Source organism: Passer domesticus, chromosome 9 (genome assembly GCF_036417665.1).
Source record: "Passer domesticus isolate bPasDom1 chromosome 9, bPasDom1.hap1, whole genome shotgun sequence".
Classification (NCBI taxonomy): domain Eukaryota; kingdom Metazoa; phylum Chordata; class Aves; order Passeriformes; family Passeridae; genus Passer; species Passer domesticus.
Genome location: NC_087482.1, coordinates 30282927 through 30305172, shown reverse-complemented (window position 1 = coordinate 30305172; position 22246 = coordinate 30282927). Strand labels below are relative to the sequence as shown.

General features: G+C 43.5%; 1 protein-coding gene and 1 long non-coding RNA gene across 4 annotated transcripts in view; one reads left to right on the top strand and one right to left on the bottom strand.

Moving 5' to 3' along the window:
* MAPKAPK3 (MAPK activated protein kinase 3) overlaps positions 1-22246 on the top strand; it is a 115122-nt gene that overhangs the window by 81066 nt on the left and 11810 nt on the right. For all 3 annotated transcript variants that reach the window (XM_064432356.1, XM_064432354.1, XM_064432355.1), the window contains exons 3-4: positions 19796-19935; positions 20753-20817. In XM_064432356.1, coding sequence (XP_064288426.1) covers positions 19796-19935; positions 20753-20817 — 205 coding nt within the window. The remainder of the gene's footprint in view (positions 1-19795; positions 19936-20752; positions 20818-22246) is intronic.
* On the bottom strand, positions 9520-10923 carry LOC135307356 (uncharacterized). The gene is made up of 3 exons (XR_010368059.1): positions 10269-10923; positions 9988-10053; positions 9520-9852 (listed from the first exon to the last, which is right to left on the bottom strand). It is a non-coding gene; the product is annotated as an uncharacterized LOC135307356 (long non-coding RNA).

The window sequence follows — 22246 nt, the reverse complement described above, 5'->3', positions numbered from 1 at the left end:
GAAATGGGTTCATTACATTTATAAAGCACTTTCCTAACCACACAAATAGAGCCCTGGGCACGCTGGGAGCTGTCAGAGTGTGTTGGCCACTGATTCCTGCAGCTGAGACATCAGGAGCAGTGGTCTCTGATTGTGCTGGGACTGATGGCCACTCATGGTCCAGAGCTGACTCTTGTTTGGTAGGGAGTATTTCTAGGGAGCCCAAAATCAGTATTCCTGGGAACTCTGACGTCCTCCCCCTTGTTTGGGAGAACTTCATCTGCAAGTACTCGTGGCTTTGTGCTTTCGTTCAGTTCATTCCACACTTTTTAACTTGTTTCTTCTATGTAATCAGAGCAGAAGTTGATTCCCTTCTCTTCCACCCCCACCTTTTTCTGCTATTCATTCTCTGGAAGGATTACATTTTAACTACTAAATGTCAGTAAATGTCAACTTTTGCTTCCATCGCAAAACTTCAAAATTTTTATTAAAAATTATATGAGGAGAAAGTAGGAGACATCACTCTATAACTCTATAATTTTCCCCCTTTTTTTCTAAGTTCATTTTGCAGTCAATAAATAGAAATTGTAGTTTTGAAGTGTGATTAAATATGCTTCTCTTTTTTTTTTTCCAAACTACTAAATTTGGGGTTTTCAATACATAAGTTTGTTATTTTTAATAAGGCACCAAAAAAGAGAAAAAGTAAAATTGCTTTAAAAATAAAACCAGAATTTGCACTTGAACTTTTTCTGAGGCAAGATAGAACTGTAATGTCTCTACTTTTTCTTTACAGCTGATATGCTCCCCATTCAGTGAGGCTTTCCCCCAATTTTATTTTATTTTTACTAGTTATGTAGAAATACAAGCTCTGGTATATTATTTGCATGTTTCTTATTTTCTGAAATCATGGACCTTGTTAGCTTGAAATAAAATACATTGGTTTGCCCTTTTTTCTTGCTTGTATATATCTTTGTGTGAGAACATGAGAGCCAAAATTTGTATTATTTAGAGAAAAGGGAACAAATAATCATTAATTACTGGGAACTGTAGCCCACTAGAGGCTTGTTAGTAACTGCAAATATACAACAAACCCTAACTTGTAGGCTGAGTAACCAAACCAAAAATGTTAGATGCCTTTCTGCCTTTTTCCTGAAAAGCCTATTGGAGTTTGGCTTGAACTGGGAGTTCAGTTTTGAAGCTCTATTTGTTTGCTCACTGACTGTGAAAGTAGAAGTCAGTAAGCATTTTGGGGAATACTCAGGCTTCTGTACATTCTGTGAATCAAGGATATAGGAGAGAGGAGTCCCAAAGCAGATGGTGCTGCTGTTCCATGTAACCGTGCTGTCTTTGTGCCTCTGACCCTCCCGTAACCCAAGGTTCTTTCATTTAACACTGTCCCCATGAGGTCTGTGTTCCAACTTCCACATTTACACCTTCCTGTCTATCCACACAGGATTATATTTTTACGTCTTAAAATTTGCCAAAAAACGTGAGTAGAAAAATTTGGAAATGAGGCTTTTGTTCAGCAGAATATGCCAAAGTTTACCTCGTTATTTTGTTCAAGTGTTCCCATGGAAGACTTGGAGGAGCTATGAGGCACATTTAGTATTTCTGCTGTTTGGCCAAAGTACTTTTTCCATGCAGTTGTAACTTTTCCATGCAGTGTTAGCAGGCTGGGGGAGCAGGGGGGAACATTCCCTGTGCTGTTTCTCTCGAGTTGTGCTGCTCTGCACAGTGGCTGCTGCCTATGGAGCTGTCCTGGGGGAAGAGCACAATCACTGCCCCACAAGGACTCCATGCCAAGGACAGGCTTTCATTGCATGAGGACAAGGAGTACTCTGGGATGTGTGTATCTGTTCCCCCAATGCACATGCTCTCAGGAGGCATCTCGGGTACCATCTCCCACATGGCTTCTCTGCTGGGGTGACCCAGCTCCAAGGCTGAGGGCAGTGAGTTGATCAGGGTGATCTGCATGGTGACCCCACAGATGCTGAGGGTGGGCCCAGCTCAGTCTCTCAGTGTGAGTGTTCCTTACGAGGAGGAGCTGAGGGCACTTGGTTTGTTCAGCCTGGAGAAGACTGAGGGGAGACCTCACTGAGGTCTCCAACATCCTTTAGGAGGGGCAGTGCAGGGCCAGGTGTTGATCTCCTCACTCTCATGACCACTGGGAGGACTCAAAGGAATGACATGAAGGCAGGAGAGGTTTAGGTTGCATATCAGGAAATGTTCTTCCCCCAGGAATGGTGGGGCACTGAACAGGCTCCCCAGGGAATGGGCCCAAGGCTGCCACAACTCCAGGAGCGTTTGGATAACGCTCTCAGGGACAGGGTGGGGATGTTGGGATTCTGAGCAGGGCCAGGAGCTGGGCTGGATGATCCCTGTGGGTCCCTTCCCACTCAGAATACTCTGATCCTGTGAAGGCTGTAACCCAGCACTGGTGTCAGGGATTTGTGTCTGCAGCTGGCTGACTGAAAAGCTGATCCAGCTGTTAGCACTGCAGGGCTCACAGGAGGCTTGGCTGCTCCCAGAGCTGCTTCTGTGCATCAGCCTGCTTCCCCTTCCCTGGCACTGCTGTTGAACTGGGGTCTCTGCTGGAGCAATGGACAGAAGTGTTATAAAAGCCATAGAATTGGCCAAACAGTCACAGACTTCTTTAGTTTGATTACATTTATTTAAAATTCTCTTCTTAAAATAAAATGTATTATTCATTGCCCCACAAGTCAGGGAATATGAAATAACTATCTTCTAATTTCACCTATTTATTGATAGTTTGAAGTGGGAGAAAAAGAGGCAGCAAATTACTTACCCACAGGCTTTGTAAGATTAAAAAAGTGAGGTACACAAAGTATCTGGTATAGCCCAGTAGAACTGAGGAAAATAAAACCAACTAATAAGTATAGTGGTTCTGAAAGACATGAAGGTAATGGCCCTTACTGAAAGAAGAGAACAATCAGATAAATTAGTTTAAGAATTATTGATTTTATAATTTCAGTTAAAACAAAATCAGAGTGGTAGAAAATTATGTATTTTTAAAGGCAGTGTAGTGGCACAATTTTGTGTAATATAATGCTGAAATGAAGATAATTCCTAGTTTTAATTATTGGATCAATCAGGCATTAATAAAGGTATCAAGTCTTTCATTCAAGTCTTTGATTCTGTACTATTCCAGAAAAATTAGGCTGTGTTTGAGCAAAGCAAATGAAGAAGCTGCAGTAAAGATGCTGAGAGTTGTGTTAAGCAATTGATTCCTCTGCTTTTGTAAATGATTTTCAAGCAGAAGTATGAGGTACAGATTAATAACAGTAAAGTCATCAATACAATGTTACAAAATCAAAACAAAGTGGAAGACATGTACTTCTCCAGAAGATGTGAGAAATAAGCAGAAGTAAAATATTAAGCCTAATGCATGCAGATACTTGAGTTTATCCCTTCTGGGATTTAATTAATGACAGGACAGTGGCATTCAAAAGTTAAAGAACTTTCTATGGAGACCCTCAGTTATATTTGGTGCATCAGGGTTGGCCTGATTTGCTGCAACAGTGCTGGAACCACTTCATGTGTGGATGGAACTGCCTTTGCAGCCTGCAAATCTCAGCATCAAGTGGCAGATAACTGCCTATCAAGGAAACATCAACCATCTGAATTGTTCCAAAGCAGATCCTTCTGGATAAGGGGTGTTTGAAGGGAGAGCAGTGATGAAAGCTGAATAGATGTGGTTTGAAGACAGCATCAGGAAAAGGCATCTCAAAATGCTGATTACTTTCCTGATGTAATTAGCCTCTAGGGCAGTATCAGAGTTCATTGTGGAAAGAAACAAAAATAACCACCAAAGTAATTGTCCTTGCTCAGGCAAAATATCTGTAAGTTGAGAGAGTGGTTTATCTTGGTGAAGACATCAGATCTGTGACTAATGTGATAAATCTCATGTAAAAAAGAAAAAAAAATAGATGTCAGGGAAAATGATGCTATTGTGAGGTCAGTGCTCTGAGTGCTCTTTCCAGGGAACTCCACTGTGCCTCTGCAAAGAGGCTGAATTGGGCTGGACCAAGAGCTTTGCTTCCTGGTGGGATTGCCTTGGTCTGCATGGCCTCACACGTGTTAGTATTGTGGCAGATTTGAAGGATGGTTTTCCTGTGCTGAACTGAAATAGTTTTGCAGGAGTTGTTTGGGCAGAATTTTTTCAACCTTTTCCAGTAATAAAACTAGAGGAAAAAGTTGTTTTGTCTGCGTAAAATACAAATGTACTGTCAGTAATTTGCCAGTTACTTGGATTTGAGGTTTATAGAAGGGTGAATTTTGTTCTGGGCGTGTCTTGCCCTGTCACCCTTAAAATCATCCCAAGTTCAGCCAAGTTCCAAATGATCAGTCTGCTCTCACATACACAAAGCTCCCTCATAAACAGCAGCTTTGTGTTGGTAAACTGAGCATTCATTTGTAGGAGCTGTCAGGATCTATGCTGTGTTTATACTTCTGACTATCTTGCACTCTGTATTTTTTATCCCACTTAAGGATTTTTCAGTGCACAGACAAAAATATTGGAGTGGTAAGTGATTGATTTCAATAGCTGCTTTCATTGTCCTTGTTCAGTGTATGGATTTCTCTATTTCAGGTTAGCTTAGACCTGCTCTGAAAGCAGGGTTTGGTTTTTGTTCATTTCCTCCTGGTTGTGCTTTGAGGTGTTTTCACTCTAATGCCTGGATCACAGATCACTGTTATTTTCACAGTGCAGCTTTAAGATGAGTTTGCATTGTCTCCACTTTGTGTATGTGGAGCAGGTGAAGAAGTTAAACTTGTAAAATTCCACCGAATTTTGTGAGCTGCCTATGAAATATCTCGGATGAGAGTGGTTCCCCCACAGCTACAGATTGCTCTTGGGCTCAGTGGAGCTTTTCAAACCCAGGCTGTGCCCCAGCTGGGAGTGCCCGGGACTTTGGCAAATCCGGCTGCAGTCCAGGATGAAAATGAGGAAATGAGGAACAGGCAATGAGAGAATACCTGTGTGCTCTTCAGCAAGAGCAAGAGGAGAATCCCAGAGTAGCACTCAGCTGTGGTTAAACCACAAGACCCTTCTTTCTTCTTCTGCACTTTGCAGTGTCAGTGTGGAATGCAGAGGAGATGGGAGGGGCTGCAGATGGCAGCTCCTGTCACCCTGCATCCCCGCCTGCATCCTGACTGGGTTCAGGTTGTGCTCTGCTGGAAGGATGAAGTTAAATGGGGAGGAATATGTGTAATAATATTGTGTTTAATACATACAATGGGTTACTCAAGCACCTTAATCCTGAAGTTCACTAATGTTATAAAGGCTGTTTTAATAATATTATAAAATATGTATTTTGCTTTTGGTAATTATCACAAAGACCTGTTATTAGCAGGCAGAAGATAGACAAATGGTTCTCTTTTTTTTCTGCAACATTTTATTTATTATGTATTTATTGAAAGGGTATTAAATGGTTCAGAGAAAACAATTTAGAGAAACAGCAGAACTGATGGAATTGCTCAGTTCTGCTGTGTGCACAGAATTTATATTATTAGGATTTATTACAGTTTCTGTCATCTCTGTTGAAGATTGCCAAATAATTTATGCCAAAGCACCCCACTGCAGTAAAACGTGAGAAAGTGACATCCAAAGACAGGTTTTGTCCCAAAAGAAGTCTGTGATCCAGAAAAGGATCAGAGATTCCTGACTCCAGTCTCTTAATGGCAGGAGCTTAGGCTCTCAACCAAGCCCTAGCAGTCCATGGGTTGCCTACATGTAAATACATTATCCTGTCAGAAAAAATCCATGGTGAAATCTTCCAGGGAATTCCAGGGCCATGAGCTGCAGGAGCCTTGGAGTCAGTGCCACGGGGAGAGAGGATCACACAGCAGCCTTCCAGGAACACTACTCAGGAGGTCAGTGGTGCTCAGGTTAATGTTGATGCTGCCATCAGTCCCTTCCAAGGAAGCCTCACTGCTCTTCCTCTGTTCCTCTGAAGCCTTTCCAGTGCAACCTGCAACCTGAGCCTTTCTGCTTTACTACTAATTGATCTATTTTTTAGCCAGGAACGTGCAAAGATGATGACTCAGTTTTTACTTCTTCATTTTCTTTACAAAAAATTACCTAATTTGCCTAAACTGGATCAGAACTTCAGGGGTTTGAGTTGCCAAAACTTCTTTACAGGTGCTTCTGTGTGTGCAGTGGTCACAAGACACACTGCAAATGGCCCTGGTGGGAAAATACACTGTACAGGCTGGGTTTTCCTTTCCAGTTTTTATTGGCCTGGCATTAGCAGCTCAACTGTGTAAAAAATATCAATGTATCAGAATAATTTGAACATTTGTGGGGTTTTGGAGCCGGCAGCCCTGTGTGCCCTGTGTAATGCAAAGGATCCTTTTTGGGGTATTGCAGGAGGGAGGGAAGGCTCCAGGGCTGGAACAGAGGGAGGGAAGATGTGGGATTGGGGATGTGATGCCTGCTCTCTTCCATGTCTTGAAGTGGTAGCTAACACTGTGAATTCTATACTTTACCCAAATAATAAAGACTTGGAAACAAGATGTCTGAGCTAAAGGCACAATAAATAATAAATCCCCACTGAACACAAGAGATTATTGATAATAAGAAAATCTATGGTGACAGTATTAACAGGCAAAGAGCGTGGAGATGGGAAAGATAGGGTGAGGAATGTGACTATTGACTGTGTGCCCTGGATTTTAGGACAGGCAAGAACAAATGTGTTTTGGAAGGTTTGCATAGTCAAAGGAGATAATGTTATCATATGTGGCCTAGATGAAATCTGGACTGAAAAATATTGCAAGAATGTGCAACACTATAGACTATTTATAAATCTGTAATATTTACATTTGATGCTATCTCTGCAGAATGCAACCTTTAAATTTCACCTTTCAAGTGCCAGAGAGCACTGGGATTTAAATATATTTCTTTTTCTTCTGCCAGATATCTGTTTGACTTTGTACCTCTTGCAAGGTATGTAAGACAACTGTGTGGTTGTATCCAGGAGAATAAAGTTATTGCACACATTGCAAAACAGCCAGGAATTCAAGGCCAAGGCCTGCAGAGTTGAACAGAGCTCAAAGGTGGGGAGAATTGATTTACAACTTCCAAAACATGGGCACAGTGCAGCTTTAAAAGTTGCAGCCAGACCTTTTTTGGGCAGAGCAGGAGGTGGGGTTGTGGTAAATGTAAAATTTCAAGTTTCCAGACGTGTCTAAAAGAGCATGGCAGGCTCTGTGGCTCACTTCACTTGATTCACATTATTGGATTGGTTTCTGTTTCATTTTTAGTTTCTCTAAATCATTGCTAATTTGAAGATGAAACTTTATTTTTTATAACATTATTTTCTTTTTTGGTTTGAGGGTTTGGTGCTATTCTGGGTTAGCCAGAATTTGGGTCGTGGAAAATAGGCACTTAGTCATTTGAGTTAAGCATCCAGACTTCAGTCCTGCTCCTGCAGCCAAACCTTATTCCATCTTTCTCAACGGGCAAGATAATTTTTCTTTCTGATTCAGAGGCTGAATCACCCTTTATTAGAAATTGCCTGGGTAAGCACGTTACAGAGTTATGAAGAGGCTTCACTTTCACATTCCAAATCCCAAGTTCTTGTGGTCCTTTCAGAGAAGGTTCCCTGGGATACGTGAGTGAAACAGATATTTCTGTAACAGTCCTTTGGGAAGCAGCAGGAGTGTTTTTGCAGTAGTTCTTGCTGTGGCAGTGTATAATCTAGAAAGTAAATGCAGCTCTGGCCTGGCATCCCCTGAGAGTCCTGGGTGCAGCTCTCTGCTTCTGCCACTCTCAAGAAACTTGCCTTGGGGGTATCTTCCTTTTACAGGCTCTCCTCTGAATCCCCCTCACCCTGTAATGAATCCATGTATCCCTGAGGAGGTTTTCTTGCTAAGGCTCACCTTTTCTTTTGTTGTGTGACAATTGGTTTTGGAAATACCTCACTTAAAACTGAGCAGAAAATGATACTGTGATTTCATGAAAACTTTATCAAATACAACAATTTGTATCCCCTGCACTAAGAGACACCCAGGAAATTTTAAAACTCCTCACAAGAAGTGGGAATAGCCATACCCTTCCCAAAATAGGCATTGGTTCCCCCTCAGCTGGGCTCCGAGGAATTCAGGGCTGTGTCCCTGTTTTGCCAGCTTGTGTTTCAGGTGTGAAAACTGGGAGGCACTGCACACTGCAGGCATGCAAAGAGTTGTCTGTAAGAGCTGGAAGGACTCAGGTACTGAAGTGGAAGACCCTTACCTAGTTCAGGCAGAGCAAGGGTCTGCAAGGAGATTTCTGCAGCCAGACTTAATAGGAATTTTTGCATTATCTGATCTGGATTCCAGGGTCACTTGGTGGTTTTTCATGGTGGTTCTGTCCAGGTCCTATGAATGCTTTTCTACCAATCTGCTGTAGATTTTCATGTGGAAACTTCTAGGTTTGACTAAAATAGTTCTAATCTTGCAGTTAGAAATACAGATAGTGATAATTATGAATTCTGGCAGAGTACCCCCCATGTTCAAAATATCACAGCCTCTTAGTTTGGAATAGTCACTTCTAAGAAGAAACTGAGACTTCAGGAGTTTTGAGTTTTAATGCAGTAAGGTTTGAAAAATGTCTCCAGCTCCTGCAGTAGTTGATATCATCATTTAGTATTAAGAAGTGTTTTGAAAGGAATGGCGTTTGATGACCTGGTTGAGCTCGCCCTGCAGAGCTGTGTGATGAGAACAATGCATCACTGTCTTGATGTTCTTTCCCTAGACCTTCAGGGGTTCTCCTCCCTCACCCACAGCAGAGCTCGGGGCGTGGAGAAGCCTGTGGTGGCAGGGACACTGGGATGCTCTTTGGAGGTGGTCTGCTGCTGGTTGTGAGCAGTCCTTGTAACTCCCATTAGAGAGCAGTGGGGGGCAGGAGGGTCAAATGTGTCAAAATTTACAAACAAATGACCCCCTCCCTTGGTTATGAAATGGTGAAGATGGATCAAGAGATGATTTCTAAAGGTTTTCAAAGCAGCCCCTGCTTGGGAGAGTGTTATATGGCCATATATAAATAGACATAAAGCATTTTTGGATTAGCTCATGGAAGTTGAAATTACCACCACCTGACAGGTGTTGGACAAAATCCTGCATATTAAGCAGGTGTCATCCACATCTTCTGGGGTGTGGCATGATGTTCAAAATCTGCAAATTCCCCTTACCCTTGCAGTCTCCACCTGGGGATCTGTCTTCCCAGGCAGAGGGAAGAACATCATGGCTGAGTGCCTTCTCCCCTTGCCACTGCCTGCTGTGAAGTGTTGGAGCAGCTCTGTGGAGGGAGCAGCAGCTGCATGCTTGGACAATCTGTTTTCCTGTTAGCATGGCTTCAGTGCAGGGATGTTTTCCTGTTCCCTGGTGGGTCACATCCAGGAGAGTGAGACTCAATGACCACACATTGCCTCTGTGAATGCATCACCTCAGGAGTCAGGAACACTTCCATGGGGCAGCTGTTTCCAGGGTATTGATGCTAGCTGGAAGCAGGCAGGTGGCTCCTGAGTCTGTTTTCTGTTGCCCCAGCTTTGTCACTGCCTCCTCCCCCTGCCTCAACCCAGACTCTCTCTCAGACATGCTGACTTGTGGAAGTGAGCCAACATTGCAGTGTAGCACAGGCAGCTACTGCTGCAGGGAGAGGAGGGGAAGGACAGTGCCTTAAGAAAGGGAGATGGATATGCTTCAGCTTGGAAACATGAAAAGGATGTAATTCCTGGAATGATTCTTGTTTTTCATCAGTGCTTTTGCTACATCTCATTTTTCTGACCCCTGTGCAGTCCTCTCAGCATGGTGCTGCTTTAGACGAGACATCAAAACATCAGACTTCCAAATATTCCTGAGATCCTCCTCCTCTTCCTTTTTCATGTACAGTCATGAGGCAGCCAACACAAGGCAGGAGGAGAGAGGAAAATATTCAGGAATGGGAAGGAAATGCTCTTGATTTTGGCAAAAAACCACCCTTCCATTTAAGCTGCTCCTGCTCTGCTCTACCTTTGTAGTGTCCAACTGCTTCCTGTCAGCTGGTTGTAGGGACCATGGGCCATTCCTCTCTAACCTCTGTCAAAAAATGGGACATGAATGTTGGGGAAGGAGCCCTCTGCTCACACCTCTCACTCCACAGTATATCCTGGGACAGGGAAAATCTTTAGAGTAGACAAGGTGGCTAAAAACTGAAATAAAGTGAGCAGCACAATGGAAAGATATTCCCTTCCCTCGGGATGACTGGGGAAATAAAGTCTGCTTGCCTGGAGTAGCTGGGAGCTGTGACTCACCAGGAACAGGAGTTCTCAGCTATTCCAGGAGAGTCTCCAGGGACTGGGTTCTCAGATGGGCAGGGTGGGAGCCTGGATGGGCTGGGCAGATGCCAGGTTTGGATGGAGAAGGGGAGCTGTGGTCAGGAGGCTGTGGATTAGGAGCTTGGGGCATATACCTGGTATGGGGATCTTAATTAATGGTGGCTGGCAGGGTGTTTAAGGTTTCTGAAGGGAAGTGTGAAGGACTTTATGGCTTTGTATGAACTGGCAGATCCCAGCTGCGTTCCAAGAAGTGTTTTCCAGCATTGTGGATATTAAAGAGTACTTAATCAAGTAATGAGTTCTGCAAGGCTTTAGCTGCTCCAGGAGTGTGCTATGGGGCTTGAAAGGAGAGTCGTGCTGGATTCTGCTGCCATTGTGACAAAGCAGAGCTGTAACCAGAGGTGGCTGAGCCAGTGCACCCAGCAAAAGCCATCAATGAGAATTGTAACATAAATTACAGTTTTACTGCAGTGTCACTTGCCTGTGTTGATTCCATCTGTTGAATTCCCCCTCCCCCTGGAGTATTTTTCTTTTCTTTCCTTGCTTTTCCTGTGTACTGGTTTACTTAGCTTTAGAACATATATTCACACAAAATAAGGACAAGAACTCTTGGGAGAACAATCTACTTTTTCTCTTAATGGCTTCCTTTGCATTTCTAGCTCTGCTGAATGCCGCAGAGTTTTGTTTCTGTTCACAGTCACACTATTCTGTCATGTCGTGGCTGTACACAACAAGCAGTTCCAGGGATCTTTATGCCTGGAGGACCATTAAGCTTCCATCCACAGAGCTGTGTACTGAGTTGTGCCTTAGAAACAGATACAGATCTTTGCTTGAAAATGCCGACGGCAGAGCTTGCACAGGCACGAGTGTGAAAACATGGAGCAGTGATTTGAAGCACTAAAGAAATCTTACAGGTGTCCTTGCTGAAGGCTTTAGGGCTTTGCTTTATTTTTGCAGAGGAGTTAAGTTGCCACAGGTGACAGCTTTTAGGATTGAGTGTTTGATGTTGTGCTGGCCAGAGTCACTCCAGTCAGCTTCCCAAGAACTGGGTCAGATCTCGGTATCTCTGCTGCCAGAGACGTGACGTGGAGCTGCTGTCAGTGCCACCCATGTCGGGGATTTAGCAAGTCTCCCCTTAAGATAATGCCTAAACAAAGTAGATGAGCCCCATGGAATGGGAGAAGGGAGTTTTGAGAGTTTTATTTCTGGGTCCTTTGGATGATTTAGGAGTACTTGAGACAGACAGTGCAGCAGGAGAGAGACACTGCTTGGTCATGCGACAGAATGCACAAATGTGGGTGTAGAGGAAGGAGAAGTCGAGGAAGAAAAGCTCTGAGAAAGAGCTGGCCTGGGGTGGCACATTGCCAAGCTTTGCATGCATGGATGGCAGCCTGAAATTCATGTGGAAGGGGACGGGAAGTCAGCTAAAAGGGAGTTTAGGTGTGTGGGCAGTGGTATGACAGGACAGTATCTTTGTTCTGAATTTCTCTGCCAAATGATGGGGCTGTGGAGGAGCACAGAGCTGCAGGTGTGGGGGGAAGCTCATTGAGGTGTCAGCTGTCCCAAAATGGGGCTGGTGTGCAGAGAAGGGTGAAAAGAAATTTGCTGTGGCAAACAGCCACAGCAGGAATCTGGCAGGCAACCCAGAGAGCCTCTGTCAAGGCCTTCCTGGGAGTTCCTGAGTGATTTCATCTTCATGACTGTAGTCACACATGCAAAAAATACAGAGAAAGGCTGGGGGGCAGCTCTAGTTTCTCTCAGAGCTACTGTTATCTGTGATTAATGAGATTAAACATGTTCCTAATTTCTGCTTTTACCTTGTTTATTATTATCACATCTGTATTAATTTTCATACTGCTGATTAGAGCAAAGGCTAGGAAAGAGAGCATCAGACTTAGATCTTCTCAGTGCCTTCTGCCACATCCTGCTCCAGCAAAGCTGTGCCATGGTTTACTAATGTTGGTGTCATTGCCCTGCTGTCCCACACAGCAGTACAGGTGATTTTCATGGCAGTTAGAACTGAAATTAGAGCACCCAGAATAACATCTATATTTTCTCTTTTCCCTTCTTTCTGTGGAAATCATGTGTAGAATATCCCTACTAGTTAGATATGTTGTAAAGGAGTTTTTGCTTTATTAAAAAAAAAAAACAGAGGTGTAAGACAAAAATATAGCAAAATATAACAGAAATGGCATGGGATAACATTATTGGGAGGAGGGAGCATTAGGGATGGTTTAAATGGAGTTTAGAAACTGTTCCTGCCCATTTCATGGCCACAAAAACTGCTGGTATATTCTGGAGGTGTTGCTGCATCACAGTCGTTGCACAGAAGAACATCAAAGGTAAGGAAATACAACTGGCACTTCAGAAAATAGAAAGAGGTTTTTGTGATGGCCGTAGTTCTTGTGGAAAGCTGTGTCTCAGTCTCAGACTGGCCCCAAGACAACTCTGAGTCCTGGACAGGCAGGATGTGTCCTCAGTGTGGGAGATTTCACTCTGGCAGGTGTCAAAACTCTTTGCTGTAGGGTTCATCTCCAAGTTTTAAGTGATCCTTTATTTGCTTTGATTCAAAGCATAAAGATCTTAGACATCTGGAAAATCAAGACTGTAGTGTTGAATTTACTTCAGTGTTCTATGAATAGCTAAAGTCATAGCAGAGGGAAAGTTTGATTGGCTGAAGATGTGAGGAAGTGCCACAGTATTTTGTACTGCTGCAATTTTCTTACACAGTGAAGTTTCACAAGCAAGGTCCATTCATTTTGCTCACCAAGGATTGAGTTGTATAAATTACTGAAGCCAAGTCAGCTGACTCCTTGTTATCAGAATTTATTAACTCATGGCTGGCAGGAGTGAAGTCTGTGTTGAGGGGTGAGGTTTTTTCTTTTTCTCCTCTTTTTTCCTTTCCCTTTTCAAAGGCAAACCTCATACCAGACACTTGAGTAAAATTACAAAGTAAGAAATGTCATCATTTTCAGCTGGGATTTTAGGTTTCCTTTTCATCAGTTTGGAAATTTAGGAAGAGTGAAAATAGTGGCAAAGCTAGAGATTATTTTATTTTAATCACAGATTAGCATGTCTGGGTTTTGGAAAGGGTTTTACAGCAGGTCTCCCCAGCTGCTGAATATTGACTGCAGGTGTTGAATGCAGTTATCAGTGCTGGCTAAACAGCATTTTGTGGTAGAAATTGTCATCAGAAGGTAGAGAGAGGAGCTGATTTCTAGGCATTCTTGTATAAACAAGTGTTTGAGGCTGTTCCTGTCTGGTAGCAGCATGTTAGTAACTGTTGGTGATTTATTTTGCTTCTAAAATCCATTTGCAGTGTTTTGAATACAACAGAAGCCACATGCAGCTGGTTTGTATCCTGTCACAACTGAGAATAGCTGGAATCTTACAATGCCAGTAGGAATATTTTTCCATCCACACAGAACAAGCACAGTATTAAAATACAAAGTAATATTATGGTTCTAGCCAAATACAAGGCATGCTTTTTATTTAAATCTCTGTATAGCCCATGGTATTGAATGTACAGTTTCATATATTTGGCACTGCAGTTCAAATACATTCATGTAAGATTATCAGAGTATCAGGGAAGTCACTTTTCTTTGTGGGCATTTTGGCTCATTTTTGTGCTTCCTTTTATGTCAACCTCACATGTGCAAGGGGATACCTTTGAAATGTATCCTGGCCCCCAGCCTTGCCATTTCAACATCATTCCCTGTATCCCCACTAACATTTATGAGCAAAGACAGCTGACCTTTGCAGAGTGAATGGCTAGTTGCATGTGTAATTAGAGCATTAATAGTGCTATGTCTCATTTATTTACCTCAGGTTGTAGAGTCATAGCGAGTGCCTGGTGGTGACTCAAGTACTGCTACAATAAATAAAATTCAGAAACCACACCAAAGTTATTTTTGAGAGACCTGGTTGATTCACTGCAGGAGAGAGGCTTGGAGCAAAATAATATTTATGTGGTGTGTGCTCTCTAGGGATGAAGAAACAGGAGTGAGCAAAGTTCTTCAGCAGACTTTCTGTACATCCAGACCTCAAACTCTTAGGGAAAAAAAGAAAAATCTCTCTGTTAAACTGTTCTTTTTCTCTTTGTCCATTCCAGTCTTTTCTCCTGTTTTCCCTTTAAAACATGTGTGTCAGGAATTTGAAGGGAGCTGATTTCAGCGTGGCTCTGACTCCACGTGCAGAGAATCCTCCTGAAGCCCTTTGCACTTTGGTTTGTGCTGGCAAAGCCCCAAAGATCTGCCGCAGCTTCTGCCATTTCCAGGATTAGCTGAGTGGAGACTGGAAGAGGTGGGCAGAGAAAGGCCCTTCAGTGCAGGCAGTACAGCCCTGGCACTCAGTAGGTGAGGGAAAGGATTCCATACCACAGACAGGCGTGATGGAAAATTGTTCTACTCCACTGTTGCTCCTATTATTAGCTTGGAGAAGCCCACCTTTGGGAATGGCTGTCTGTCTGAGCCCCATGGAGAGGCCAGGGAATGCCAGCTGTGGTGGCAGCTTGGACAGCTCTGCAGGAATTGGGGTGACAGTTTGTTTCAAGGAAGCCTCCAAGCGGGTTTAATTTCCAACAGCCTAAGCTGGATTTGAAATAACAGCAGAAAAGTGGAAAGTTTACAGATGACTCTCTGCCTGTGCCTGCCCTGGTTTTAGCCCTTAGACTGATGCTTCAGGACTAAATAATTCCAGCAGAAGTGTGTTGTATTGTTTTCATTTTAAAGAACAGAATGGGTGCTCTCTTGGAGACTTGCAGGAGTGGATTCCCACTTGCTGCCATTGCAGGCACACACCGCTGATGCGTGAGGAAGGAAACCTTGATCATTTCAGCTCCTTGGCTGCTCTAACACAAAGAATGGCTTTATCCCTTCTGAAGAGATCTGGAAACAGATAAAGATTGTTAACATTGAATTGGAAGATATATTGGAAATAATCAGGATGTAATAAAAGACAAAACGTTCAAAGCCATAGCGATAGCTCTTTTTATTTTCCTTTTTTTTTTTTCCCCTTTTCTTTTAGTGGCATAGGGGAGGGAGGGGATGAAAGAAACATTATCCAAGCCTCTTTTTGCCATCTACCCCCTTGAATAAAGAATGACTGGAGGAACTGCTCTGCTGCAAATGGTGTCAGGTTCTGTGCATCAGTGTGCATTCAGTTCCCAAGGCTTATTTGTAGGACTCAGCATTTTTGTAACAGCCAGACACAAAGAGGAAAGCAAGCAAAAAAGCCCCTACATTTAGCCCCTTAGACCTTTTATTTCCCAGCTAGAGACATAAATAAGCTAGATATAAGTGCCTATATGTCAGTATTGCATGCTGAGGACCCTTAGGACTGAAAATTTCTGCAGGTTCCATTTCTTTAATAATGGGAAGCCTTCCTGTGAGGAAGATAGCACAGAGATTATAAAACTGATTGTTTTGTGAAGGGGAATTCAGATTCTGAAACTGGAGCATATAAGAAAGACATGGTTGCAGTGTCAGATGCTGCTTTATTGTAGCACATGGAGTAGATGAGAACTCAGCCTGTAACACTTCTAATCCAAGCACAGCTCCTGTTTGGAACTAGGAAGAACTGCTGAAGTTTAAAACAAATAAAAAAAAACATAGTGGAGGTCTTAATCTCTATGTAAGGAGCAGAGAGCAGGTTTGACAGGAATCTTGTGTAATCTGGCAGTGCATATTAAAGAGAAAGTACTGAGAAGTGGTTGTTTCCTGTCCTCAGCCTGTTCCCTACCCATGCCCACGATATCTCCCCTCTCAGTTGTTACAGTTTCAGTGTCCAGAAGATCACTTGCCACTCCCTGGAGCCCTGAGGTTATTTCCTGTATAGATCAGACCATTAAGGCATGAGGACTCCTGCTGTCCTTCCTTGTGTATACCACACTCAATCAATGGAAAGGCTATTAGAAGATACTGTGTCACTTTTTTTTCCCCCCCTTTTTTTCTTTCCTTTTTATCAAGTAGTTCTGCACAGGAAGAAATTCCACAGAGCCAGCCTTCCAAACTGCAGTTTAGAATTTGTTTGGCAGGTGCTCCCCAACCCCAGCTAGGCCAATGCCCCAGAATAAGAGTTCAGGCCCCCTGCCCTGCCCAGGCCCTGAACTGGCAGCACATCCTGGAGTGTCTGCTGGCATCTGCCCTCTTGTTCCTCAGGAACAGGCTGAGCACTCCCTCTGTGCTGCTCTTTTCCCTCTTCAGCTTTTTCAGATATTGAGGACAGTTGTGTGGATCACATCCTGTACTTTATCTTCTATCCATCACCCCTGGTTTTGGTGACCTCCCTGTTTCATCTGCTGCTTTTAGGCAGTGCTTTGGTGATGCTGAGCTAGCAAAACTCCAGTTTATACTGAGCAGCTCCTGCTGCAAACTGTATTGTCTGACCACACGCTCATGGAGCTGTGCAAAGGCTGCTGTGCTTTGTGTCATCTGCTCTCATGAGAAACTGGGAGATGAAGCATTTCTCTTGGGGTGTTTGTGCTTTTGAAATTGGGCTGGTCCATGATCCTGCCCACAGCCTATCGTGACATGCTGTGACTCAGCTGAGCCCTGAGGGAACTTCAGGGCAGTGACTGGGGGCTCCTAAGGGCAAAGCTGCTCTTCCCTCAAACCACTGGAAAACTGATCTGAAGTTCTGGGTGTGTTCACAAGTGCTTCTGCACTTTTGTGCAATGTCAGGGAACCTGGCTGAATTCCTATCAAAGCTATTGCAGCAATAGAAGAACAGTTGCTCTTTGGGCTCAGGAAGATGGCAGAATATCCATTTAGGTTCTTTGCAAGTTTGTGATATTTAATCACAAGTCTAAAATTTAGACTGTGTTTCTAAATTGTCACCTAAATTTTGCAGAAATGGGTGCTTTCAACCCTACATGGCTTTCATTTTACAAGTGTCTGTGTCTCTAAAATGTCTTAAAAGGTACAGTTCTGCCTTCCAGTTTTAGACAAAAAGAGAAGATATAATTTATTTTTCAAGTTCAGAAGAGAAATCCAAAGGTTAACAGTTGGTTGGTACATCAGATGTTACTTGGTATGTGTATGTGCTCTTTATTTTTGAATTTCGCTTTCTCTGCTCCTCCAGGTGTCATCTTGACATGAGTGCATTCAATCTTGGCACGAAGTGTACAAAACTTACTTGAAGTGTGGAGAAAAGAAACTACAGCATCCTTGTGTGCATCCAAATGCTTGTAAAAACTCTTCAGAGAGGGAGAGTTGAATTCTTTAAACAATTTTCACTTGGTACAAACCTGGAAAATAGCATCCCTGTGCACTGTGCAAGCACAACAGACACAGATGATAGTGCAGCTTTATTAGTATAGAGAATGGGATGTCTGATCAGTAGCACAGGGTAGAGGAGAAGCTTTGGAAGCGTCCTGCTCAGAGGTGGCATTAATCCAGTAATATCCAAACAATGAACACTGTATGGCCTGGTTAGTCCTGAGGCTGTTTGGGCTTTCTTGTGGCACACATAATTTAATGAACTTTTGAAGAGACCTCTAGGCAGCAGCCCAAACTCAGAAGGGCAGAGGGGAAAATTCTGATGGACAGTCCTACTGAGCTAGAGCACAGAGGCTGTGAAGGAAAGGCTGCTGAATGGGCTGTGGCTGAAAGGAGCAAAGCAAGCACACTTGGACTCACTAGTGGGCTCTTTGTCCAAATTGGAGCCATCTCTCTCTTTAGGAAGTTCTTTCTGTTGGAAATGAGGCCAGAGCAGGCTGGAGCAGGAAGGAAGAGGCAGACAGTGATCCCAAAAGGGCGTGCTCTGGGTGCAGAATGCCAGCCCTGCAGAAGGAGCTTGGCTGCCAGGGCAGTGACCTGGCCAGAGAGCTCCTGCAGCCCCCGGCTCTGCTGGGATCTGGTGCCATGTGGGAGCTTTGGAGCCCGCCTGAGGGGCCCGGGGTGGGCACGGTGTAGCTGCACACTCAGCTGCAGGGCCAGCTCCCTCCTGAGCCCCCTTGTCCCCTCCTGCAGCCGTCCTGTGCTTCACAGAAAAACCAAGATGTGCCCTCAGCAGAGGAGCACTTGTCACCCTTTTCCTGTTCCCAGCCTGGAAGACAAGCTTACCCTCCTTCCAGTCATTCCCAAGCCCTTCCCCAGCATTGTATGAAGGGCTACAGGCCTTTCCTGCCACATTACTGTGTCTGCTCTGCTGAAAGGGATCCTGAAGCAGCAAAGAGGTGTAAGATTTTTTTACCCAGTGATGTAAATTGTCTGTATTGAAAAACAGAATTTGCATCTTCCTTCCTGTGACCTTTCAAAAATGTGTTTGCCTGTATTGAAGGTGCCTGTGACACTCTTTGTGGCTTAACTTGGCTATTGGATGGAAATATTTTTCTGCTCTGATTCATAGGTCCCTAATGACAGGTTACATGTTAATTCTTGTTTTCAGCAATTATCATGCAGTTGTGTTTTCACTGGAACCTAATAGCAAATGTGAGTGGAAAGAGCTTCAGGCTAAGGCCTAATAGTCATTAATGATACTTTTTATTTGCCTGTCTGAAAACAGTTGTTGTGGGCCTTTTGTAACATAAATACATCAGAGGTGGTTGTTCTTTGCTTGTTTTTCATTCTATTTCACTACATTTAACGATGCTTTATATAGCATCAGTTTTGTTGCTGCTCCATCATCACCATGATTATTTCCATAGGGCATACCATACCAAACTCAGACCACAGCTGCATTGTGCAGGAGCTGTACAAATGTGCAGGAAAGGGAGTCTCTGTCACAAAGTGTTAGTGGTGTCAGGAGAGCTGAGGCAGAGAGGAGCAGGCACGATTCAGCAATGTGCCCCTACTGCACAGAGCTCAGCTGTGGTGTCAGGTACAGAGCAGTGCTTCAGCCAGGAGGGGACACACTTCCTGTGCAGGGGCTGCAGGATCAGGAAGGATGAGAGCTTGCTGCCCTTCTAGAGATCAGTGACTTTAAAATAAACTGGCCTTGCATGTGACAGAAAAAAGTTCAAGCATCTATATAGCCAAAGGTGCCTTTCTTACCTTGGTGGGGTCAGAAGTATGTGTTGTATTTAAGAAGTACATTCAGAGTAATGAGTAAAAGACCTAATTGTTTCAAATCTCACTTTACTTACAGGATTTGCACTGCTCCCACCTGGAAGTCTCTTCTCCCAGCATCTGGGGGCAGGTGGGAGAGTTATTGTCCTTAGCAGGGGGATTCTCTGTTTAAAAGTTTTGCAAACACATAAGAAAAATTTGCTGTTTCCTATCCAGAAGTGGCTAAGATAGACCTGTCTCCATCTCAGATTCAAAATCCCTCCTCACTGTCATTCAGGGCCCTTCCAGCTCTAAGGGACCAATTGTTCCTGTATTTCTCAGTCTAACAAGTTGGACAGCCCAGAGAAGGTGAAAATGTCACGATGGATTCTCATCCTTTGGCTGGAGAAGGTTTTCTCACCTGGAGCTCATCTCTGAGCCCCAGAGCACGTTGGTGCCAGTTGCTGGCAGGGCCATGGTGCCTCGCTGACTTTGCTCTCTGCTCTTCCTCCACAGCTCCTGTACGACAGCCCCAAGGCCCGGCAGGAAGTGGAGTATCACTGGCGAGCCTCGGGGTGCCCTCACATTGTCCACGTCCTGGATGTGTACGAGAACATCCATAATGGAAAGAGATGCCTGCTCATTGTCATGGAATGGTATGGACCAGGCACTGCCTTGGAGGGATGGAGGGAGTAGGAGAATGTGTTGACTTAGGTGGCACTTGGGAGATTTCTCAGCAGCACAATTTTGGTTTGCACAGGAAATGTCTTGTTCCCTTTATGGAACTGATAAGGAAATGTGCAGCTGCTCCAGCCATCCTGTGTGCTGGAAGAATGAGGAACCTTTATCAGAAAATAAACTTTCATTGTGCTCCATAGCAATTGTCCTCATTAAATCATTGACTGATTAAAACACCTTTGAAAGATGTCTCTACCAATACATTGTGCTTTGGTTGTGATCAGCTTCCAAGTTCAGATGTAAATCCAATGATCCAATGTGATCTGTCTTGTTGTAGCTATTTTGACTCTAACTTCCCCTATTCTCTCCCTAGTCTCCAATACCACAGTTATTGTCCTTTTCACTGAGGACAAATTAATAATTCTTTTAGGTGTCTTTGCTTCTTTTTTTTCTTCCTCTCCACCCTTTACATGAAATAAGATTATTGTCAGCCTTCCAGTGCCAGCATATCTGACTTCCCATCTTTGTGTGTCATATTCCCTGTGACAGGGTACATTAAACTGAAAGCATCAAAACTCCCTGGTCTTATTTTGTTTTCTATTTATGCCATATTAGAATGGCTTTCTGCATTGATGTGAGTGAGTGTGATGTTCAGGAAGCACTGACATAGGAGGCAGATTGTAATATTTATCTGTTCCTGCTGTGGTTCCATGAGATTATATGGATGCACAGGCAGGTGTTAATTTTGTCCTTTCTGCTAACATAAGGTGGGGGTTTTTGTGTTCTTTGTTTCAGCATGGAAGGAGGAGAGCTGTTTAGCAGGATCCAGGAGAGAGGAGACCAAGCTTTCACTGAGAGAGGTAAAACATTGCAAGTTCAATTTTAAAGTTTGTGAAAGATTTTTTTTTCTTTCTTCTCCATTTCTCTGTCCCCTGTTTCCTTTTAGGAATTTTTCTTTGATTTTATCTGTGGTGGTGTTTGTTGTTGTTATTATTGTTATTTATCCCACTGTGTGTGAAGAGTGATTTTGAAAAGTTCCTGAGAACCAGGAATTATGAGAATTGGCCAAGTTCAGGTAAAATGTGGATGGTTTAGAGAAAAATCTTTCTACAAATCTGCTCAGCTTTTTCATTTCTGTACCACGAGAGTGTCTGTTGCTCTGATTCCTGGTCCTGTGCCAGAGCACCTCTGCTGTGATCAGTGCAGCTCCTGCTGGGATCTCTCCCTGGCTGTCCCTCAAGCAGCATCACTGCACACTGCTGGGTCATGAGTGTAATGAGCAAATCACATCTGATGAAACATCTCCTGTTCAAGGGTTTTAAAGCACTGCTTGAAAGGAAGTGTTATTAACCACACTGTAAACAAACCTGCCTGTCTGTAGGAGGAATGAGCAAGGGTGAAGCCCTGCCATGAGGCAGGGACAGAGCTTGCACTAAACTAGTCTTGCCATTTTTATCTTCTTTGCTATTTGTTATTGACAGAGAACCACAGGTCTGCTTGACCATGGTTCTCCTTGTCCCCTCACAGCAGACAAGAGCTCATTTCTGCTCAGAGTGAAACCATTAATGTTTGTAAGGTGATAGTGTTTGTGACTATTGGCCTGACAAAATGATTAGAAGCAGAAAAATACACACCCAAGCTTGCAAATTACTGTGACTTATTTTGCAGGTCTGGGGTAGAGGCCAGTCTGTTTTCCTCTTGTGTGTTTCCTAGCCTAGGGTGAATCCTTTCTAGTCCTATAAGAGACTTATGCAGGGAAAATGAGCATTTTTAGAAACTTTATTTATTCTTCTCTAAAATCCAGATTCCAGGGAGAAAACTGATTCCATGAGTTTTAGCAACTACATTCTACTAAAAACATTACTTTTCTACATTATAGAGCATTGCATAACATAAATACTTACTCAGAAATCACCTGGTTAAACAAAAAACCACCTTCATTCTTTCCTGAGGTAAATGAGCCCTGTGCCACTGGATTCCCCAGGTTCACTGCCTGTTTATATAGCCTCAGCTTCCCATTAGGACCAGGAAGGAGGAGGTTGTGCAAGGCTTCCCCCAACGAATAGGAATGTTTCTGCATTCTGATTGTCCTTGTCTGAGATTGTACAGTTTCACTCTCAGGCCATGTGAAAAAGGATTCCAGGTTGTAGTACAAGTTCTGCCTATGCAGAGCCCAGAGGATCAGGTTGAAGTTTCTGTTGTTTCCCTGTCAATGGAGATGTGATATAATGCTCACATGGAAATGTCATTCCTCCCTTCTCTGAAACCCCTCCCTGTGTAACTGAACCC